At 42.0% G+C, this 23945-nt stretch overlaps 2 protein-coding genes across 6 annotated transcripts; one reads left to right on the top strand and one right to left on the bottom strand.

Annotated features, from left to right (window-relative positions):
* The first annotated feature begins 2046 nt into the window (after positions 1-2046).
* LOC311139180 (leptin-B-like) lies at positions 2047-5067 on the top strand. 2 transcript variants are annotated; one of them, XM_084174071.1, is made up of 3 exons: positions 2047-2095; positions 3060-3231; positions 3670-5067. In XM_084174071.1, the coding sequence occupies exons 2-3, from the start codon at positions 3070-3072 to the stop codon at positions 3967-3969; spliced, it is 462 nt and encodes a 153-aa protein (XP_084030197.1). In that variant the 5' UTR covers positions 2047-2095; positions 3060-3069; the 3' UTR covers positions 3970-5067. The 2 variants fall into 2 exon arrangements, with proteins under 2 accessions (XP_084030197.1, XP_084030198.1); XM_084174072.1 differs by having other exon boundaries at positions 2047-2190; positions 3670-5061.
* An 11578-nt stretch (positions 5068-16645) lies between these two features.
* Positions 16646-23431, bottom strand: LOC311140727 (transmembrane protein 53-like). Of its 4 annotated transcripts, none has more exons than XM_084175934.1 (3): positions 23081-23431; positions 17528-18192; positions 16646-17137 (listed from the first exon to the last, which is right to left on the bottom strand). In XM_084175934.1, exons 2-3 carry the CDS (start codon positions 18174-18176, stop codon positions 16776-16778), a joined length of 1011 nt encoding a protein of 336 aa, XP_084032060.1. In that variant the 5' UTR covers positions 18177-18192; positions 23081-23431; the 3' UTR covers positions 16646-16775. The 4 variants fall into 4 exon arrangements, with proteins under 4 accessions (XP_084032060.1, XP_084032057.1, XP_084032059.1 ...); XM_084175931.1 differs by lacking the exon at positions 23081-23431 and adding an exon at positions 19559-19752; XM_084175933.1 differs by lacking the exon at positions 23081-23431 and adding an exon at positions 18974-19684.
* Positions 23432-23945: the final 514 nt, after the last annotated feature.

The following is a 23945-nucleotide window of genomic DNA, read 5'->3' as shown; positions in this document are numbered from 1 at the left end:
CTGGTCTCCACAATAATAACAAGCCAGAATGCCTCCAGCACGTCAAATAGCCATAAACACTCACAACACACACAAACACAATGTTTAAACAGACAAAACTTTCACTAATCCAGATTTTGGGTCAGTTTGCTGGTGAGCTGTCATTGGACTCATCTTTTAGACATCACAGGAAGTTCCAGATCCAAGTAAAAGCAAGTTTTAATAACGGGTTGGCACGCCATTTAAAGGGTCCCTCGTCGGTATGGCTGGTCCATTGACGTGTGCTGTCGTGCTCTGCTGTCATTGGCCGATGGGGTTGAGAACGTCTGGAAGGGAAAAAAAGACAATACCTCAAGTCTCAGTAATGGAATGCTGTTGTACTGAGCCAGTGGAATCCAACACGGGTCATTTCCAGTATTTTACAGCAGAGACCCAGAGGCTGCGTCAATCAGTCAGTCACTGAAACACACACACACGGACACAAACACACGCACACAGAAACCAAAAAACAGTCAAAGACATTTACATGTGCACGCACAGAGACACCCAAGCATTGACACGTGCAAACACAGACACACTTGCATGAACCCACACACACTGTAAGTGCACCCAGGTATGCACGTACAGGTATGCATAAACACACACCCGTACGTGTCACAGCCGGGATCTGAACCCCGGTCTCCCATGAGAGAAACCAATGACTTAACCATTAGACCAAAAGGTAATGTTCTAATGGGCCGAGGGCTGCAGTGTTTTGACAGGTATACACACAGATGAAGAAATACAGCACAGCCTAGAGAGCTGCACCAACAGCTGATACTAACTAATGAACACATGAAGCTTTGATCTGAAATGATTTTCCACCTTGAAGCAAATTAACAGTTCTTTAAATCAGGGGTGTCAAACTCATTCCATGGAGGGCCGAGTGTCTGCTGGTTTTTCCTTTCAATTAAGACCTAGACAACCAGGTGAGGGGAGTTCCTTAATAATCAGTGACCTTAATAAATCAATCAAGAACAAGGGAGGAGCCAAAACCCGCAGACACTCTGCCCTCTGTGGAATGAGTGTGACACATGCTTTAAATGGTTCAGTCTTTCTTAGTTATAAATAATAAAGAAAGATGCAAGAACGTTTTTTCGTCGCACTTTACATTACAGCACATGATAAAGAGGCAACGCCAAGGTAATACTGTGGTAACTAGTTTTGATAACTTACAGTTTCTCATAATTTGCCTGGTTATTGAATTGCAGAATGAGCTTCAGGTTTCCAGGATGCCCATGTGAAAGGTGAAAGGTTAACATTTCCTAGTTCTGGTGGTTCACTTTGCACATTGCTGTAAGAAACAGTGCTGCATTGAGGTACCAGTGACTTGTGCACTCTAGTCAGTAAAGTTAAATGCATCCTTCGGATGATTATAGTCTTTGGGACTATAGTGCGCTTTAATTTTTTATCTTCTAAATTGTGCCGCATGTGCCACAGTTTAATCCACAATTCAATTCCATTCACTGCTAAATTATACAATTTCATATGGCAATAAATGCATTTGATTGACATTTGAATCATGGGAATCGATCAAATACAATCAAACTCAAACCATTGTAATGCATTTTCACATAAAAGTATGAGTCATCATCTCTTAAAATACATTTTGATTAGTAATGTAATCTATAACTAGATAATTGGCATCTATTATTGATCACTTCATCACCATGGTCTCTTTCATTCCTTACAAACAATGGGACATTGTTATAGGTATAAAAAAAACTCAACTTAAAAACATGAACTGGCTGTCTGGATATGAGCTTCCACTTTCACCATGCAGTGTGTTGGTTTTTCAGGGAGCATAAGTACTTGTAGGTGGATGTCCTGACCTGCACCATGATGGGCTGGGTGTGTCTGGGACCATGGGTTGGGTCCGGGTGGAGGAAAAAGGTGGGGGTTAGGGGGGTAGGAGGAGAGGTGCAGCCCAGGACCTGGGGGTGACACAGTGATGATGATTCACGCAGGCTGTGAGTCAACCGGACAGGGCTCCAGCAGCTATAAAGCCAGGGAACCATGCATGGAGGCATGGATGTTTCTGGTTATCACTCACCCACCACAGCCTCACAACCAACAGGTAAGACTTGACTCCGGCACTGACTGGGGGTGACGGGATAGGGCTCTAAGGGACAGGTGTGGATGAGGAGAGAGGACATCAGATTCTGAAAATGAGTATGTCAATTTGAGTGGCATGACAGCTCAAAGTTACGTTTTTGAAGAAACTAATTATGCATGCATTCAAGTTTAGACATATTCAGTAATTTCATTTTTCATGATTTTACAAATGATCGCTTTTGTTTACAATTTGATTTAAAAAAGATAACTATTTTTTTAAATGACACTTTAAATTGACAACTTTTATCTGAACACATTCATTTACATGCATTCATTTGCAAAAAAAGAAGTTGAACTATCAAAGCACCAGCGATCATCTCAGTGGTTAGAATGAGTCTGAAATCAAACGTAATCATTTCAACATTTTAAACCACATTTTGTATGCAGCATCTTTGTTGTGGTGAATTGACTTGCATTTAGTATTGAGATTGAGGGAAAGATCTTTTCATTCTTTTTTTATTCAACCAAGTGTATTGTACAGTATCATCTTAAAGGGGCAATCCACAGTGGAAACAATAACAAAGCATACTCCTCGCAACTGTTTCGGTAAAGACCTGAGGGATGGGACTGGAGAAATGGAACCACTCTCAAATTCAAAGACAGGGCTATGGATGCAAGGAGTGACCATCTATGATATAAAAAATTATAGTTTGAACCATGTTTTGAGGCTATATAGTGTTTGTTTACATTTACTTTATTTACAAACATTGGAGTAAAACAAGCTTATATTTTGGGGTCTGATGAGGTATGACAGTTGAACTAAGCTCATGAGGCATTTATAAGTTACATTCCTCAATGGGTACACAAATGCAGATTACACCTTTAACTTGTATGACTAAGTCGATTTGGAAAAAAGCGTCTTCTAAATGGCATATCTTATTTTATTACTATATATTAAATAGCGTGGTATTTGTTTTGTTCTCCAGATAAAACAAGATGCATGTCTCTGTGGTCCTTCTCTGCCTGGCCCTGGTTGTGTCTGTGTCTGTGTGTCACCCTCAACGGGGTCGTCCCCTCAACGGAGTCGTCCAGATGAGGAACAACATCAAGATGCTGGCCATGATCACTGTGGTCCACATAAAGACTTATCTGACCGAGGTACCACCTCTTACTCAGCTATTCTGTATGCACGATACGCCGTAAAAGTATTCTTTGGTCAATGGACATGAGTAGGATAAATTCAGAAACATGGTTGGGTACACTGTACATTACAGACCTTCACTTAATAGCAATAGGAATGTGTGGGCGCATGTGTGTGTACTAGCATTTCGCAACACTTGCAATAACATCTGCTAAATATGTGTATGTGACCAATAAAATGTGATTTGATGTATGAGTCAAACATGAATGGGATTTCAGAAAACATGAGGGTATTTTTTTACTGACTGACTCAGGATAATAACATGCAAAGTCTACTGATTAAAATGATTAAGAGAATTAAAGATTTCTTAGAAAGAAATACAATCCAGTATGTAACCAATGTCCATTAAAATATATAATATTTAATAAATCCTCATCCCTCTACTCTCCCCTCAGTTCAACGTTCCCCCAGAGATGGATTTCAACCCCATGGACCCCCCCATTGAGGGCCTGGCCTCCATCTGGGTCCACCTGGGGGACCTAGAGGAGAGTCTGCAAGACAGCAGGTGCGGTCAGGTGTATGAGGACCTGTCCAGCATGCGGGGGTGGGTTTACTCCTTGTCCCAGGCTCTGGGCTGCCCTGCCCTGGTCAAGCCTGGCGGAGAGGCCCTGAAGACGGTCTATCAGAGCCTGGTGGAGGGCCAGAGGTACATGGAGAAGATCAGTCTCAACCTGGACAAGCTCAAGATCTGCTGAGACCCCACGCACGTGCACAGGCGCAGTCAGGCAGCCGGATAGCCAGGCACACACAGATGCATAGTTTATACACACACACACAAAGTGGTATTCTAAATTATTTTTTGCTTTGTTCTTTCAATGTCTATTGTCTTATCATTATTATGAATATATAATTGTTATTATGCTCAAAAACAGGTGCGCAACTTTCACTGATACAACTGTCCCCCCCCAGTTGTATCAATGGAATGTGATACAAAACAAGGCAACAGTGTGCTTTAGGACCATGCGGACGCCTCCGAGCGGTCGGGTAGGCTGTTTGGAGTGTTTATCCGACTGGATTAAAAATATATATATAAAAAATATGCCCCCCCCCCCCACACTTCTAAAACTAAAGTTGCGCCCCTGCTCAAAACTATTAATGATTATTTGTTATATAAATATTTAATGCTTTAAAAGTCATATTTAATGTTTATTGTTGTAGCACTGATAGCTCTTGATGCTGTTTTTGACAGAGGTGCAATACATTTATCTAATGAGTCGTTTGAATGTATTGAAAGAATTGAAGCTTTTGTAGCGGAGGGCCTATGCCAGGGCTCTCCAACCCTGTTCCTGGAGTACTACTGTCCTGTAGGTTTTTGATCCAACCCTAATCTAGCACACATGATTCTAATAATTAGCTGGTTGATAAGCTGAATCAGGGTAGTTACAACTGGGGTTGGAGTGAAAACCTACAGGAGGGTAGTTCTCCAGGAACACAGTAGGAGGGCCATGACCTAGACTGTGGATGCTATGTTTTATATGACATAATTCAGCTTCTGTAGCATTGTAACCTAGTGCCTTCAAGGATGTGTTGTTTTCCATGTAATTTCGCAATGAATTATTTTGAAACAAGAGCAAAAGTATCCTATCCCTTTAAAAAGACAACAACAAAAAACCTTGAAAATGTAGGCCTATTAATTGTTCATTCGATAACCTTAATTATCGGCAGCATTGATAGCCACTTTTATTCAAAAGTTCAATTAAAAAGTGGAACTAGAACTCAGCACTATCTTCTATAAATTCTGTGTTGGTATTTCCTTATAAAATAAACTACAAGAGTAGCCTAGACTACAAATGAAAATATAACATAAATTACCCATTTTGTAGGTAAAGTGAACTGTTCCCAAAGTGGTCACTTTTCCCATTGTCATGTTTAAATAGTCCTAGATATCAAAGTGAAAACTGTCCTCGAAAGTAAATGAATAACAGTGGGTGGACCCAAGACAAACTGTTAGGCAACCTTTCCTATTTCCAGGCTAATTATTTTTCTACAGAAATTAATCATATGCTACAGGCCTATTTTAAGATGAGGTTTGAGCCATCTCAACAGAGCCGCAACCACCACATTTTATATAGTCTGGGAGTTTAAAAAATCAACCTGGTCTCAGAGCATTTCGTATTATTCTGTACGTAAATCCGACAAACACTCCATTGAGTATCATATGTTATGTTTCGTATGGTATGTATTAATTTGAGGATGTCCATCATCCTTTTCATGTGATATGTTACAAATTACAATTCGTATGATATGTTACGAATTTGCAAAACATTCAATATGTAACGAATTTGTAAACCGTATGATATGTTATACATTTTAAAAATGTATGATATGTTACACTATTCTAATTTATTGTGGCTAACGTTAGCTAGGTAGCTAGGTTGCTAACGCTAACGCTAACCTTAGCTAGCTTGGTAACGTTAGCTAGGCTAGGGGTTAGGGTTTAAGTTCAGGAGTTAGGTTAAAGGGTTAAGGTTAGGGTTAGGGGAAGGGTTAGCTAACATGCTAAGTAGTTGCAAAGAAGCTAAAAAGTAGTAAGTAGATGAAAAGTTGCTAATTAGTTAAAATGCTAAAGTTGTCTGCAATAAGATTCAAACACGCATCCTTTGGATTGCTAGACGTTCGCGTTATACATAACATATCATACTAATATGAGTGTACCGGACTTACTTTTACTACACTGAACAAAAATGTAAGCGCAGCATGAAATCATTTGAAAGATTTTACTGAGTTACAGTTCATATAAGGAAATCAGCCAATTGAAATAAATAAATTAGGCCCTAATCTATGGATTTCACATGACCGGGAATACAGATATGCAAAGTTAGGAACATAGATCAGAAAACCAGTCAATATCTGGTGTGACCACCATTTGCATCTCTTTCGCATAAAGAGTTGATCAGGCTGTTGATTGTGGCCTGCGGATAGTTGTCCCACTCCTCATCAATGGATGTGCAAAGTTACGGGATATTGGCGGGAACTGGAACACGCTGTCGTAGAAGTCAATTCAGAGTATCCCAAACATGCTCAATGGATGACATGTCTGGTGAGTATGCAGGCCATGGAAGAGCTGGGACATTTTTAGCTTCCAGGAATTGTGTAAAGATCCTTGTGAAATGGGGCCGTGAATTATCATAGGCATTGTGTTGTGTGACAAAGCTACACATGTTAGAGTGGCCTTTTATTATTCCCAGCACAAGGTGCAACTGTGTAATGATCATGCTGTTTAATTAGCTTCTTGATATACCACAACTGTCACGTGGATGGATTATTTTGGCAAAGGAGAAATACTCAATAACAGGGATGTAAACAAATGTGTGCACAAAATGAGAGAAATAAGCTTTTTGTGAGTATGGAACATTTCTGGGATCTTTTATTTCAGCTCATGAAACATTGGACCAACACTTATATTTTTGTTCAGTGTATGTTAAGTCTAGACTATCAGACCAGGTTGCAAAAAGTGATGAAACCTTGATGCAGTTAATACAAGTGCCAAATTTGGACCAGTTTTTAACAATATGCCATTATGTTTCATAAGTAACTTTGACATTTAAAAAAATGGCCAGAAATCAACCTGTAAACCACTTACATTTTGTTGAACTACTACATGAATCACCTTAACAAATGACTTTAAAAAAGGTTAAAAGCACTATGTTGTCAAGTTTTTAAAAATAGCCAACACACCCTAGGAGTTACATTATGTAGCTAAGTTATTGAGAATATGTTTAATTTACTCTGAATACGACTTTAAACTGGAGATGGTCATTCTAACATAGGCTTTTACATTATACTACAACTTATGTAATTATACTTTGATATGAAACCGTTGCGCAGCGGATACAAGTGTCAAATTTGGTAGGAATGCTCTTTTGGATGTATGAATTGATATTAGAAGGGATGCCCAAAAATTGGGGGATGGAACCCATTTTTTTAAAAAAGATAATCCAATATGGCCTCCAACAGTGAATCAGATTTTGGAAAGGTGATATTACTTGGGCGACAACTTCAGGGACAACAGACTCATTCTTGAAGGCAGCACACTTTACAAAAACCATGCACAATCACCAAGTGACTTTGCTTTCATTGTCAAAACCCCTGAGAGATGATTGGATGTTGGACTCCACATGCACTTCTTTAATACATGGAAAGCAGACAACCTTCCAGTTCTGGAACATTCCACTGGGCACACACTGGTTGAATCAACATTGTTTCCACGTCATCTCAATGAAATTACGTTGAACCAACATGTATTAGGCGTTGAATTGGCATCTGTGCCCAGTGGGATTGTTATTCAATTTGAGAGACTTGATGAAACTTGATGAATTTTGTCCTTGCACAAAGAACTAAAGATTTGGGTCTTTATGTTGAAACAGAGGCCTGGTTCTTTGCACTGGACAGAACAAATTATGCAAGGTGGATTCCTATCCACATTCGAGACATGAGACCTTTACCAGCTAACATCAGAGAATAATTCTCAGACTTCTGGTTCTGCCAAACACACAAAACAATTTCTCATGCATGTCACTTGACTAAGCCCATGAGCAAAACAGTGAGCTGGTAAAAGGTACAGGGGGAGCCATTGGTCTAATACTGAATCCCACTGCCTTCCGGAGATGGATGGTAAAACAGCTTGAGCAGGCCAGACTACTGTTTGATTTAGAATCCCAGCTTTTCAATGTAGTGTCCCCTTCAACACGAAATCTTTAAATCAAATCAATCAAATCAAATGTTATTATTTGTCACATGCGCTGAATACAACAGGTGTAGACCTTACAGTGAAATGCTTACTTACAAGCCATTAACCAACAATGCAGTTTTAAGAAAGAATACCTAAAAAAAAATAAGTAAAAAAATAAAAGTAACAAATAATTAAAGAGCAGAAGTAAAATAACAATAGCGAGGCTATATACAGGGGGTACCGGTACCGAGTCAATGTGTGGGGGCACTGGTTAGTTGAGGTAATTGAGGTAATATGAACATGTAGATAGAGTTATTAAAGTGACTATGCATAGATAATAAACAGAGAGTAGCAGTCAATACTTTGTAGAGCAACCATTTGCAGCAATTACAGCTGCAAGTCTCTTGGGGTATGTCTCTATAAGCTTGGCACATCTAGCCACCGGGATTTTTGCCCACTCTTCAAGACAAAACTGCTCCAGCTCCAGCTCCTTCAAGTTGGATGGGTTCCACTGGTGTACAGCTATCTTTAAGTCATACCACATATTCTCAATTGGATTGAGGTCTGGGCTTTGACTAGGCCATTCCAAGACATTTAAATGTTTCCCCTTAAACCACTCAAGTGTTGCTTTAGCAGTATGCTTAGGGTCATTGTCCTGCTGGAAGGTGAACCACCGTCCCAGTCTCAAATCTCTGGAAGACTGAAACAGGTTTCCCTCAAGAATTTCCCTGTATTTAGCGCCATCCATCATTCCTTCAAATCTGACCAGTTTCCCAGTCCCTGCCGATGAAAAACATCCCCACATCATGATGCTGCCACCACCATGCTTCACTGTGGGGATGGTGTTCTCGGGGTGATGAGGGGTGTTGGGTTTGTGCCAAACATAGCGTTTTCCTTGATGGCCAAAAAGCAACATTTTAGTCTCATTTAGTACCTTCTTCCATATGTTTGGGGAGTCTCCCACATGCCTTTTGGCGAACACCAAATTGTTTGCTTATTATTTTCTTTAAGCAATGGCTTTTTTTCTGGCCACTCTTCCGTAAGGCCCAGCTCTGTGGAGTGTACGGCTTAAAGTGGTCCTATGGACAGATACTCCAATCTCCGCTGAGGAGCTTTGCAGCTCCTTCAGGGTTATCTTTGGTCTCTTTGTTGTGTCTCTGATTAATGCCCTCCTTGCCAGGTCCGTGAGTTTTGGTGGGCGGCCCTCTCTTGGCAGGTTTGTGGTGGTGCCATATTCTTTCAATTTTTTAAATAATGGTAATAATAATAATTTTTTAAGTTTCTGATCTTTTTTTTATAACCCAACCCTGATCTGTACTTCTCCACAACTTTGTCCCTGACCTGTTTGGAGAGCTCCTTGGTCTTCATGGTGCCACTTGCTTGGTGGTGCCCCTTGCTTAGTGGTGTTGCAGACTCTGGGGCATTTCAGAACCGGTGTATATATACTGAGATCATGTGACAGATCATGTGACACTTAAATAAAGTCCACTTGTGTGCAATCTAACTATTTTTTTATTTTTATTTTATTTTATTTCACCTTTATTTAACCAGGTAAGCCAGTTGAGAACAAGTTCTCATTTACAACTGCGACCTGGCCAAGATAAAGCAAAGCAGTGCAATAAAAACAACAACACAGAGTTACACATGGGAGAAAACAAAACATACAGTCAATAACACAATAGAAAATCTATATACAGTGTGTGCAAATGTAGTAAGTTATGGAGGTAAGGCAATAAATAGGCCATAGTGCAAAATAATTACAATCTCGTATTAACACTGGAATGATAGATATGCAGAAGATGATGTGCAAATAGAGATACTGGGGTGCAAATTAGCAAAATAAATAACAATATGGGATGAGGTAGTTGGGTGGGCTACTTACAGATGGGCTGTGTACAGGTGCAGTGATCGGTAAGCTGCTCTGACAACTGATGCTTAAAGTTAGTGAAGGAGATAAGAGTCTCCAGCTTCAGAGATTTTTGCAGTTCATTCCAGTCATTAGCAGCAGATAACTGGAAGGAATGGCGGCCAAAGGAGGTGTTGGCTTTGGGGATGACCAGTGAGATATACCTGCTGGAGCGCATACTACGGGTGGGTGTTGCTATGGTGACCAATGAGCTAAGATAAGGCAGGGATTTGCCTAGCAGTGATTTATAGATGACCTGGAGCCAGTGGGTTTGGCGACGAATATGTAGTGAGGGCCAGCCAACGAGAGCGTACAGGTCACAATGGTGGGTAGTATATGGGGCTTTGGTGACAAAACGGATGGCACTGTGATAGACTACGTCCAATTTGCTGAGTAGAGTGTTGGAGGCTATTTTGTAAATTACATCGCCGAAGTCAAGGATCGGTAGGATAGTCAGTATTACGAGGGCATGTTTGGCAGCATGTGTGAAGGAGGCTTTGTTGTGAAATAGGAAGCCGAGTCTAGATTTAACTTTGAATTGGAGATGCTTAATGTGAGTCTGGAAGGAGAGCTTACGGTCTAACCAGACACCTAGGTATTTGTAGTTGTCCACATATTCTAAGTCAGACCCGCCAAGAGTAGTGATTCTAGTCGGGCAGGCGGGTGCAAGCAGCGTTCTATTGAAGAGCATGCATTTGGTTTTACTAACGTTTAAGAGCAGTTGGAGGCTACGGAAGGAGTGTTGTATGGCACTGAAGCTCATTTGGAGGTTTGTTAACACAGTGTCCAATGAAGGGCCAGATGTATACAAAATGGTGTCGTCTGCATAGAGGTGGATCTGAGAGTCACCTGCAGCAAGAGCGACATCATTGATATACACAGAGAATAGAGTCGGCCAGAGAATTGAACCCTGTGGCACCCCCATAGAGACTGCCAGAGGTCCAGACAACAGGCCCTCCGATTTGACACATTGAACTCTATCTGAGAAGTAGTTGGTGAACCAGGCGAGGCAGTCATTTGAGAAACCAAGGCTATTTAGTCTGCCAATAAGAATGCGGTGATTGACAGTCAAAAGCCTTGGCCAGGTCGATGAAGACAGCTGCACAGTACTGTCTTTTATCGATCGCGGTTATAATATCGTTTAGGACCTTTAGCGTGGCAGAGGTGCACCCATGACCAACTCGGAAACCAGATTGCCTAGCGGAGAAGGTACGGTGGGATTCGAAATGGATGGTGATCTGTTTGTTAACTTGGCTTTCAAATACTTTCGAAAGGCAGGGCAGGATGGATATAGGTCTGTAACAGTTTGGATCTTTGAAGAGGGGGATGACCGCGGCAGCTTTCCAATTGTGTGACTTCTGAAGGTAATTGGTTACACCAGATCTTATTTAGGGGCTTCATAGCAAAGGGGGTGAATACATATGCACACACCACTTTTCCATTATTTATTTATTTGAATTTTTGAAACAAGTTATTTTTTTCATTTCACTTCACCAATTTGGACGATTTTGTGTATGTCCATTACATGAAATCCAAATAAAAATCAATTTAAATTACAGGTTGTAATGCAGCAAAAAAGGAAAAACGCCAAGGGGGATGAATACTTTTGCAAGGCACTGTACCTTAGTGTTCTTGGGCACAGGGACTATGGTGGTCTGCTTGAAACATGTTGGTATTACAGACTTAGACAAGGAGAGGTTGAAAATGTCAGTGAAGACACTTGCCAGTTGGTCAGCGCATGCTCAGAGTACACATCCTGGTAATCCGTCTATTGACCTGTTTAAAGGTCTTACTCACATCGGCTACGGAGAGCGTGATCACTCAGTCACCCGGAATAGCTGATGCTCTAATGCATGTTTCAGTGTTACTTGCCTCGAATTGAGCATAGAAGTAATTTAGCTCGTTTGGTAGGCTCGTGTCACTGGGCAGCTCGTGGCTGTGCTTCCTTTTGTAGTCTGTAATAGTTTGCAAGCCCTGCCACATCCGACGAGCGTCGGAGCCGGTGTAGAACGATTCGATCTTAGTCCTGTATTGACGCTTTGCCTGTTTAATGGCTCGTCGGAGGGCATAGCGGGATTTCTTATAAGCTTCCGGGTTAAAGTCCCGCTCTTTGAAAGCGGCAGCTCTACCCTTTATCTCAGTGCAGATGTTGCCTGTAATCCATGGCTTCTGGTTGGGGTATGTATGTACAGTCTCTGTGAGGACGACGCCATCGATGCACTTATTGATGAAGCCAGTGGCTGATGTTGTGTACTCCTCAATGCCATAAGAAGAATCCCGGAACATATTCCAGTCTGTGCTAGCAAAACAGTCCAACAAAGCAAAACTCATCACACTATCAAACATACAAAAATCAAGTGACCAGCTTGTGCAACAAAATCTGGGAGTCCATCCTAGATAAATGTCAAAATCATCTGGGTTTGGATACACGCAATTGTGCAAGCAAAGATGTCATTAGCACGGTCATTGAGAAACTAGGCTCTCCTCAAAATCAGAAATATCTCAAGGAAATAGTTGTGGATCAGAACACATCCATTAACAGGAATAATATAACACAGCTTAAAGATTATAAGGCAAAGCCAGTCACAAAAGTGGCAAACTCAACTATCAGCATTAAAAAGTGATTGTACGGGGGCCTAGAGGCGTCACTACAGACCCGGGTGGTGCACAGTTGGCCCAGAGTCGTCTGGGTTTGGCCAGGGGGGCTTTACTTGGCTCATCACGCTCTAGCAACTTCTTGTGGCGGTCATCAGTTAAACAGTGTTTCCGCCGACACATTGGTGCGTCTGGCTTCCATGTTTCGGAGGATGCATGACTTAACCTTCGCCTATCGATGTTACATTGAGCTGGGTGAATGGAATATGAACAGTCATCCAATATGCTGTATTAGAAATAAGGCCATGTTCATAAAAATAAAAATAAATTCTCCCTCATCTTAAACGGCACCAACCGCCACTGGATTAGATACTATATTGGATTATCTGATGCTGTAGAAACACCATGTAAAGTGGTGTAATTCTATTTCCTAATACTAATGTCATTCATAACCTTAGTCTGTTTGCTTCATTTTGGCAGAGGGACTGGCTATATCCTATCATAGAATCATTCTTAAAATAGTCGCTCACTGTTTGACAAAGCACAGCCCCATCTTGTACTCCCTGTTCACTCATGACTGCATGGCCACGCATGTCTCCAACTCAACATCAAGTTTGCAGACGACACAGTGGTAGGCCTGATTACTAACAATGACGAGACAGCTTACAGGGAGGTGAGGACCCTGGCGGAGTGGTGCCAGGAAAATAACTTCTCCCTCAAAGTCAACAAAATGAAGGGGCTGATTGTGGACTTCAGGAGACAGCAGAGAGCACACCCCCATCCAGTGTTCATGCATCTATCAGTGTCTGCAGTGAAAAGCTAGATGCATGACCACATGGGGATGGTAGTTCAGAATGTACCCTTGGCCAAGATCCTTAACCCTTTACTTCCTCATCCAGATGTGGTGGCTGGTAATACACTTAAAGCATGCAGGTTTGTTTAGTATTTTGTGTATTCAAACTAACATGTACTGTATAGACCACGGCTGTTCAAGTCTTACCCTACGAGGTCCAGACTACTGCTGGTTCTGTCCTACCTGAATTAATTGCACCCACCTGGCTTTGAGATCCAAATTTGAGGGGTATAGAGCAGAGTTTCCCCAACTCTCTCCTCAGGCTCCCCCAGACGTTTCACATTTTTTGTTAACCCTAAACTGGCACACCCGATTCAATTAGTCAACTAATCAAGCCTTTAATTGAATCAGGTGTGCCAGTTTAGGATTAAAACAGAAAAGTGAAACATTTGTGGGGGAGGCTCGAGGAGAGAGTTGAGAAACCCTGGTATAGACAGTAAAAGTTAAAGACAAACTGAAATGAACAGCAGAGGCAAAACTTCAATTTTATTGCTCAGGCCCATCGCTCAGGCTATTGATGACTGCTCCCCATCGCACTCTGTTCTGGGCAGTATTCTCCAGCCTGTCCCACCTCTGTTCAGGGCAGTATTCTCCAGCTCATTTCACCCCATGCTGGTTTTTCTTATATCTGCCTTCAGCTCCCACCTCCAGGTGTTTCTTGGGTACTCTTTTCTCTTCTGGGTTTCAGGATACATCTTGCCTGGTGATGTTGGAGGGGGGCGTTCTGAGGGTGTGGCCGATCCACCCCCATCCTCCAGATCTCCTGATCCACCAGAACATAGCTGGAGTGCTCCATCTTCCCATAAGCCTGCTGCAAAACATTGGTGTCCACAGTTCTATCAAATAAATAAGACTTCCAGAAGTCTCATACACCTCCAGGGAAGGGGCTGGTCGTGGGCCTCCAAAGATGGCCACCTTGGCCGGGGTAAGATCAGCATACTTATTGTAGAGTAGCTCACTGTTCTGCATATACCATAAGACTATAACAGTGTTCATGCATCCAACAGTAATTTATTCGGATACTATTTGACCCATTGGTTTCTTTATCCTCCTCTCTCTTCTGCATACTTCCTGTGTGTGTGTGTGTAACATGTGGGAAATACACAGTACTATTCCTGTAGCCTCGAGTCTAGGGAAGCCATAGGCACTAAGCCTAAAACACTACGTATAAAATTGCAACAGTTCCATACTTACCTATGATAAACCGTCACCGTCCTCCAAAGGCACGTTGAACCTTAACATGGTTAAGGGGATACCCTGACTAAACAAACAGAGCTGAATTAAATATTGTGGCCCACGCCCTTAATCAACAATTAGCCACACCTGGCCCCATTACATGAGCATGTGTGTGTGCCTATATTTATGTGTGTGGTTCAAAGTCACTTTGTGCCGGTGCCAGATGTTAGGCACAGGTTGTTCCTCAAGTGCAAACCCATGCCAACTGGGGTGTGTGCAGTCAATATCACATTGGGATGGGAATTCACAGGGTGTACCCTTGGCCAAGATACTTCACCACAAGTTAACCCTTTACCTCCTCATAAACAACTGTTTATTTTGTGAGACCAAAAACAAACATGTACTGTCTAGACAAAAAAGTTGAATACAAACTACATTGAATTGCAGAGGGGGAAAAAATCCTGCTACATAGCATTGTTGTCCACATTTTTATCAATTATATGCTACAGAAGCTGGAAATGCATCATAAGAAAACCTCTGAGAGATTCTGTTTGTCACTACTCATTGAGTTGACAGTCATTAACTACTTCCAGGATAGGGCCTGGTTGTGGTTTTCTGTGACTGAAGAGGGCTAACCCTCACTTGGATAAGCCCGGTGCATGGGAGAAAGCATATAGTGTGGAGATCAACTGAGGCAGCAATGCTTGGGAATTGAGTATCACTGTTGTTATGAACTTTGAACTCTTGGGTTAGATCAGAGAAGTGACCAACAGCAGGGGAAAGCAGATGGCATGATAAATGGACTGTGATGACAGGACAGAATGAGACTTGTTTTACATTTACAGTACCTCATCTTGACTTCTTGTCCTTTCTTTTAATGTATTTTAGCAGCATTTCTGAGGTTGTACATGGCAACAATGTAATGTTTCACCATCAAAACATAAGCGTAGACAGCACCTTTTCTGGTGTTGTTTTTCGTGTTATCATGTTTGGTTCAGCAAATATAAGGAAAATACATTGTCTGGCTATGGCAGAGTAGCAAAATGGCTGTCACAGCCACCAGGGGGCGATTTTTAGGTTTTACATGGCACCATTGTAATCCTTGACCATTAAAACATAGGTGTAGACATCACCATTTGTGTTATCATGTTAGCATTGCTTGGAAATTGCATGTCACTGTTATAACTCCACACTCTTGGGTTGGATCAGAGAAGTGACCAACAGCAGGGGAAAGCAGATGGCATGATACTGTAGATGGACTGTGATGACAGGACTAAATGAGACTTGGTTTACATATAGCTCATCATCTTGGGACTTCTTGTCCAGACTTCTCAGTAGCATATCTGTCTTTTTTCCACCTCTCACATATTATCTCTTCCCCATCTCCTGCGTTTATTTTCTTATCCATTTCATTCCTTTCTTCTTACCCTCACACTCCCTCTGTATTCCTCCTCTTCTCTCTCTCTTCCACCCTAGTCCCTATCACAAGCTATTGAGAATTAATGTATACTAATGTAAAAACAATTACAATCGATACTTACAATAAATAATAAATCAATTTCTATTGTGAATCAATGGATAGTGAGCTGTGTCTCATGTGTTTCACCATTAACATAGTGATCTTGCTGTTATCTGGTGCGTATGGACTGTGTCATAGACCAGGGTTACCCAAAATGGGTCCTGGGGCCACCCCTGGGTGCACGTTTTGGTTTTTGCCCTAGCAGTACACAGATGATTCAAATAACCAACTCATCATCAAGCTTTGATTATTTGAATCAGCTGTGTAGTGCTAGGGTAAAAACCAGAACGTGCACCTGCTCACATACAGATGTAGTACCTTAATTTGATCACTTTTGTTGCTGAGAATTTTCATGCACCGCAGGAAATGCAGATGACCGTTGTGATTTACATAAATTCACACAAAAAAAACACACCAACACACGGTTATATTAACAGTATTGCACTTTTCATGCAGCCTACTTTTTTTGTCCAGCTAATAGCCTAACCGCCGATCAAGCAACAATATAGACTAAACGTTCAAATCTTGATGCTGCAGGATTATTTTGCTACGACAATGCTGGTCAAATTAAGATCCTATATCTGTACATGGCCCCACATGGCCTTGGCAAGGATACTAATAATAATAATAGGTAACACAAATGCTAGGAGTCAGGATTGGATATGTAGTTATTATTGCAAAAGGAAAGTAAAACATGCAGACTCCCTTTGAACATGAGTATTCAGGCTTTATTGAATTATCCACACCCCCCCACTGGGGTGTGATTAGCACATGAGCCATTCACATGTTCTCCCTGAGGGGGGCGACGTTGAGCGAGATCATAAATTTCTCCAAGGTGGAGAGGTACTCCTCCGGGTGACAGCGTAGATGAGCGGCGTGCACAGACTCCTTCCACTTCCTGGTTTCCACAGCAACGCCCCGCTTCCTCCAGAAGTAGATGGCCGCCTCCATGGCGACGGGGTCACACAGCACGTCGTTCTCGCAGAAGAAGAAGAGCGCCGGGGCGGTGACGGGGCTGTTGTAGAAGACCTGGACTGCGTTGTCGTAGTAGTGCACCGTCTGGGACTTGAAGAGCCAGAAGTATAGCATAGCGGTGTATCGCACCAGGGGCTCGATACGAGGGAACAAGGTCTTGCCCAGGCCTGAGGCACACACATAGATTATTTTATTTACAGGTCAAGGTTAATTACATTTAAATTCTTGTTAAATCAATTGGATAGGCCCATGTCATTTCCCCATACAGTAAACACAAGAGAGGAGATAAGGTGGGAGTATGATTACTAGGTCTTCAACACACACAGCAACATTGTGACAAATACAGATGCAAAGTGCAGGCGTTTTCTCTGTCACACACCCACAGACACATAAATACACAGACACACACACACACAAACACTGACCCACATACACACACACACATACATACACACACACACACACACACACACAGTCTCAGTAACAGATCCCTCTACTTTCTCAGAGTAATAATCCAAACCGACAATCCTACCTCCTTTCCTTCCCCTCTCTCTCACCTGTAGCCATATGCTCCAGCGACCCGACCACCATGCTGTCATACACATGTCCTACGACCTGTTGGGCCAGGCCCGGGTACTTGTGTGGCTCCCTGACCATCTGGCTAAGCAGCTGGGTGAAGGTGTACCCGCCGATGGAGAAGGCATGGACCAGAAGGGGGCGCCCTTTGAAACGTGGGTCATCCAGAATCTCCAGGACCTCGGCCCCATACTCCAGCCCCCAGCGAGGCCACAGAAAGTGCCACACGGCGCTCTCCACAGATAGGATGTCCAGGCCGCGTTCCAGGTAGAGGTCCCGGTACTTCGCCATGGCCCCCGGTTTGGCGCCAAGCCAAGGGAGGAGCAGGAGGAGGGGACGGGGGGAGGAGGAGGAGGGCGAGGATGGAGAGAGGGGTGGTACATCCGAAGCGAAAGGGGTTAGAGTTGAGGAAATGGTGGGGTGAGAGGGCGTGTCTGAGAGAAAGGGGGTGGAGAGGGAATAGGAGGGAAGAGGAGTGTCTAGATGGGAGGATAAGGAGGGGGTGGGGGAGATGGTGGGAGGAGAGGGGGAGGGGGTATCGCCCCCTGGTGTCCGGCTGGTGTAGTAGTAGGTGATGCTTCTGGTGACCCTCTGGGCTATGACCCGCCCCTCTCCCACTAGTGCAGACATGTCTGAGTGGGAGTTACTGGGGGGAGGAAAAAGGGCCAGAATTAGAGCAGGATTGGAAGATTAGTTACAGAGGGAGAAAATATGGGTTAAACAAAAACCGCTATGCCTCAAGTGAAATTAATGTATAACCTACAGATGCAAGGTTGTGGGATCCAGCCAAGGTTGGATCAGGTATACAGATAAGACTCACAGTAGGCTATTAGTATTACAATGAAGCATTAGACAGTATAGCCAAGTTGCCTTGGTCCATATTAGACCAAAAAAGCAAAGTAAGCTTTGGACTCATAGTTCAACACAAACAGATTTGTATCTATGTGCTGATGTAGGCTACTGTGTTACAGGTCAATTTGGATCAGAAACATTCCTTTGTAAATATGCTCTACTTTTTCATGCCCAATAACTTATGTTAGGCAAATGCTCAAATGGTTAAATAGCTCAGTGTCTGTCATTTAGACATACACAGTTTCATGCAACTTCTTCAAACCAAGCCAATGTCACACACAGCAGGCAGCATTCATGGCATTCTCTACAGGGCATCAAATTAACTTTTTGGTCCACCAGCCACTGTGGCAGGTATATAAAAAATCTACCAGCCACTCAGATTGTCTACCAGCCAAAATATTTTCTAAAATTACACCAACAAACCCCCCAAAAATGGATGAACATGCTTTGTAATGTTTCTAAAACAATAAACGTATTACTGGTAAGAAATAACCCATGTGGTATATTGTTTAATTAATTGTTTTGTGACCGGAGTCTTTTAACCAAAATATCACAGATGAGACAAAAAATTTCACCTGAGGACGGGAGGTTACCGTGGTAGCGTAACTAGAGTCATGTTTGTGGCTGTGTCTGACTAGTAGAAGGGTTGTCTTCTCTTCCCTAGCAGTTCAATCTCAATCATAGAAAAACTACCTAGCTTGTGAACAAAACAATGTATATAGCCAAGAAACACAACGACAAAGTCTCACTTCAGTAGGCTTTCGTTTGAAGTAAATTAGACCAACTTTTATGCCTGTTCGCAGCGCTTCTAAAAATGAATATTTCACTCTGCTCTTCACGTGCTCAAAGCCCCCAGCCAGGCAGTGTTGCAGCGCGAGGTGGAATAGGCTATATAGGATTTGTAGTTCTTTGACTGTGCGATTAATTTACCAGCTATGACACAAACCGGCGGAAATACTTTGAAAACAGCTATTGCAGCATTTATTTTACTATACATATGATCATACTTGACTATATTTATTCACAAATGCGAGTGAAATGCTCGCACTGTGGAGCCCTGACCACCCGCCAACGTCGCCGGTGAAATAGATAATGCCAAAATCTACCCTCATTTAGCAGGTTGCTGGTGTTAATTTTAGGCCCTGATTCTGGAACTGTACCCCATGAAGAATTTGAGTATCCCCATAGCAGTTGAAAATCTGTCCACCGTCTTCTTTCTGTGAATTAACCGGGTTAGTAGATTCAAGCATTCATCTGACCCGTCCTTATAAACGAACTCGGTATACAAATAGGGTGGGAAATAACCACAGCTGTCAAGATCCTGAGTCTATTCCATTTTGAACCGCCCCCCTCTTGCGTGTCGCGGTTTTGCGCCTGCACTTCGTTGAACTGATTTCACAAATGGCATCTAGGCGCGCAGAGCTCTTGCTTGTTCTGACTACAGACATTGTGTTCTAAATTACTAAATATTAGATCAATGTACATTCCAAATTGTTTTGTTGGAGTGACATACAAAGTTGAGATGAGACCGATGAAATGTTTAGTTGAGCAAGGCTAGTGGTATCCGTGTCAGTGTGAAAAGTAGGGAATTAGCTAGGGAAACTGACAGCTCAGTAACTTACATTGCTATACTGACTCTAATAAAAGCTCACATTGCGCTGTCCAAAAACGTCCGAATATTGGTCTTCAATCATTTGGTTTCATCGTTTGATTCAGGTCTAATGTTAGTGTGATTGAGGCAAAAATAATATCTAACGTTAGCCAACTTTTGGCTAGCTCTAATGGTACATCAACAGGCGAAAATGAGCCAAGTGAATTTACTTCTGTTGAAACGGGACAAAACAAAGACTACAAAACATTTCCATACACACTAAAGCAGTTAGATACTGCTACCTGACAGATAGCATGTGCCAGCTCATAGCAAACAGCAGGTCCAGGTAACTACTACACTTTCCTTGTGAGCATTACACTTGACACTACACCTGTCTGATTAAAAGGTTTAAATGGGTTGGAGTAAAATGGGACTTATAGCCTCTTAAAAAATCACTGTGGATTCTGGGCTTTTCATTAAAGGAATATTTTACCCCAAATCAATTTTCACATATTTCTAGTCAATCCACCATGCATACTGTGTGGGAATTCTAATCAATAATGAGGAGAGACAAGGTCAATCACCAATCAGGATATGACTTTACTCAGAACGTATTAATAGGGTAGCAAGTGAGGCTGGTCGACCCCACACTCTGAAGTGTGATGCCTAGAGCTCTGACATACAGACAATACAAAGATCGTTTATAGCAAAGATACACCCTCTCAGTTTACATGACAAACAGCAAATGTGTGGAATGAGTCAAAAGGTGAGACTTGGAATATGAGATAGTAGTATCCCCCAGCCAGATAGCATTTGCTATGAAGACTGTTCTTATTGTATGGAAACCAGAATTTGGCCCCCAAGACAAGGTTCCTCTCATCATTATCCATACCCGAGCCATCTCTCCCTGGTACCTTACATTACACAAACAACAACTCATTCTATGGAATGCATGGTGTAGGTTTTATCACCAAACCATTCATAAATCAACTGTCAGCTCCAGATACCCCTATCTCGAGTAAAACCCATGTCCTTGACCACACGCCTAGACTAGCTGCAGGGAGCTGGAGTAGAAACCATCCCTTTACAAAAACACAGCGTTAGTAGAACAGTATAGAATTGTTAACTATTAATATTAAACAAAACAGGTAAACATGTTACACGTAAATTGTTCTCTCACATTCCCCTCTCAAGGGACAATGTTCCAGGAAGAATATGAACAGTAACATGGCAAATCTTACTAACAGTTGTTGCATATAATACAGTACCAGTCAAAAGTTTGGACACACCTACTCATTCAAGGATTTTTCTTTATTTTTCCTATTTTTTACATTGTAGAATAACAGTGAAGACATGAAAACTATGAAATAGCACATATGGAATCATGTAGTAACCAAAAAAGTGTTAAACAAATCAAAATATATTTTATATTTGAGATTTTTCAAGTAGCCACCCTTTGCCAATATGACAGCTTTGCACACTCTTGGCATTCTCTCAACCAGCTTCACATGGAATGCTTTTCCAACAGCCTTGAAGGAGTTCCCACATATGCTCCTTCACTCTGCCGTCCGACTCATCCCAAACCATCTCAATTGGGTTGAGGTTGGGGATTGTGGAGGCCAGGTCATCTGATGCAGCACTCCATCACTCTCCTTATTGGTAAAATAGCCCTTACACAGCCTGGAGGTGTGTGGGGTCATTGTCCTGTTGAAAAACAAATGATAGTCTCACTAAGCCCAAACCAGATGGGATGGCGTATAGCTGTAGAATGCTGTGGTAGCCATGCTGGTTAAGTGTGCCTTGAATTATAAATAAATCACAGACAGTGTCACCAGCAAAGCACCCCCACACCATAACACCTCCTCCTCCATGCTTTACGGTGGGAACTACACATGCAGAGATCATCCGTTCACCTACACCACGTCTCACAAAGACATGGCGGTTTGAACCAAAAATCTCCAATTTGGACTCCAGACCAAAGGACACATTTCCACCGGTCTAATGTCCATTGCTCATGTTTCTTGGCCCAAGCAAGTCTCTTCTTATTATTGGTGTCCTTTAGTAGTGGTTTCTTTGCAGCAATTCGACCATGAAGGCCTGATTCACACAGTCCCCTCTGAACAGTTGATGTTGAGATGTGTCTGTTACTTGAACTCTGAGAAGCATTTATTTGGGCTGCAATTTCTGAGGCTGGTAACTCTAATGAACGTATCCTCTGCAGCAGAGGTAACTCTGGGTCTTCCATTCCTGTGGTTGTCCTCATGAGAGCCAGTTTCATCATAGCGCTTGATGGTTTTTGCGACTGCACTTGAAGAAACTTTCAAAGCTCTTGACATTTTCAGCATTAACTGACCTTCATGTCTTAAAGTAATGATGGACTGTCATTTCTCTTTGCTTATTTGAGCTGTTCTTGCCATAATATGGACTTGGTCTTTTACCAAATAGGGCTATCTTCTGTATACCCCCCTACCTTGTCACAACACAACTGATTGGCTCAAACACATTAAGAAGGAATTAAATTCCACAAATTAACTTTTTAGAAGGCACACCTGTTAATTGAAATGCATTCCAGGTGACTACCTCATGAAGCTGGTTGAGAGAATGCCAAGAGTGTGCAAAGCTGTCATCAAGGCAAAGGGTGGCTATTTGAAGAATCTCAAATATAAAATATATTTTCATTCGTTTAACACTTATTTGGTTACTACATGATTCCATGTGTGTTATCAAAGTTTTGATCTCTTCACTATTATTTTACAATGTAAAAAAATAACAAAAATAAAGAAAAACCCTTGAATGAGTAGGTGTGTCCAAAGTTTTGACTGGTAGTGTGTATATATATATATATATATATATAAACCCCGGGGCTCCACATGCGGTAGTCCGGCCCTGTATTGTGAGGTCCCTTGCAATTCCAAGCCCTAAAAAGTAGGCTATAGCCTCCTTTTGTAATAAAATGAAAAGTCTGAGTTTGCAAATATTTTGCTGTCAGCACCCTACTGGTAGGCCTATTATAATGCAGAAATTGACTAAACATTATAAATTGTTGCATGAAGCTGCTATGATACAGTTTTAGTATGGAGAATATAATCACTTCGACAAACTGTACTTGCGCTGATTCTCCAGCAGATGTCAATCATGGATGGACTTGTTAAATTCCAGTCTTGGTTGTCTTCATATAGAGTCCCGAAATATGGGTTGTCATTAGCTTGGCGGCAGGTAGCCTAGTGGTTAAGAGCTTTCGGTCAGTAACCAAATCGTGCCGTTTCGAATCCCCCAGCCGACTAGGTGAAAAATCTGTCTGTGCCCTTGAGGAAGGCACTTAACCCTGATTGCTCCTGTAAGTCACTCTGGACAATGTGAATGTAGTTGTCACAAAGTCATTATTCTGTGTAAAACCCGCCTATTTCAACAATGTATCTTCTTAAAATCTGATTTGAAACCTAACCTTAACCACACTCCTAACCATAACCTTACATGTTTTTATTTTTATGACATAGCCAAGAAGCTGCTATGTGGGGAAACGTGGGTGGCTCGTTTCAGCTCATTGTACATCTTGTTATTAATACTGTGTCTTGTTTGAGGTGTTTTGACTCTTGTCACGTCTATGCTAATATGGCTCAAATTTATCCACCATCTTTGATAGGACTACGGTCATTCATCGAATGCAGCATACAGCTGTGCATGAGCTCAAGGAACAAGGGTATTTGATTACAGATGTAAATGCACAAGATGCCCACTAACCATGTATCAACCCCAGTTGAACTGCAGTGTTGTTGAACTTAGCTACACAGAAAAACCTTGAACCTTGTTTAAGGTTGAATTTCACATTTATTTAAATGTCTAATTTATCCCTGACAAACAACAAGGGAACAAATCGATGCTCCAATCCTTACTGGAAAGATGGGAACAATACAAACACTGAGTATTTTATGGTGGTGTGGGGAGCACAGTGTGAG

Source organism: Coregonus lavaretus, assembly GCF_964263955.1.
Source record: "Coregonus lavaretus genome assembly, chromosome: 13".
Lineage (NCBI taxonomy): Eukaryota > Metazoa > Chordata > Actinopteri > Salmoniformes > Salmonidae > Coregonus > Coregonus lavaretus.
This window is presented reverse-complemented; position numbering and strand designations above follow the sequence as displayed.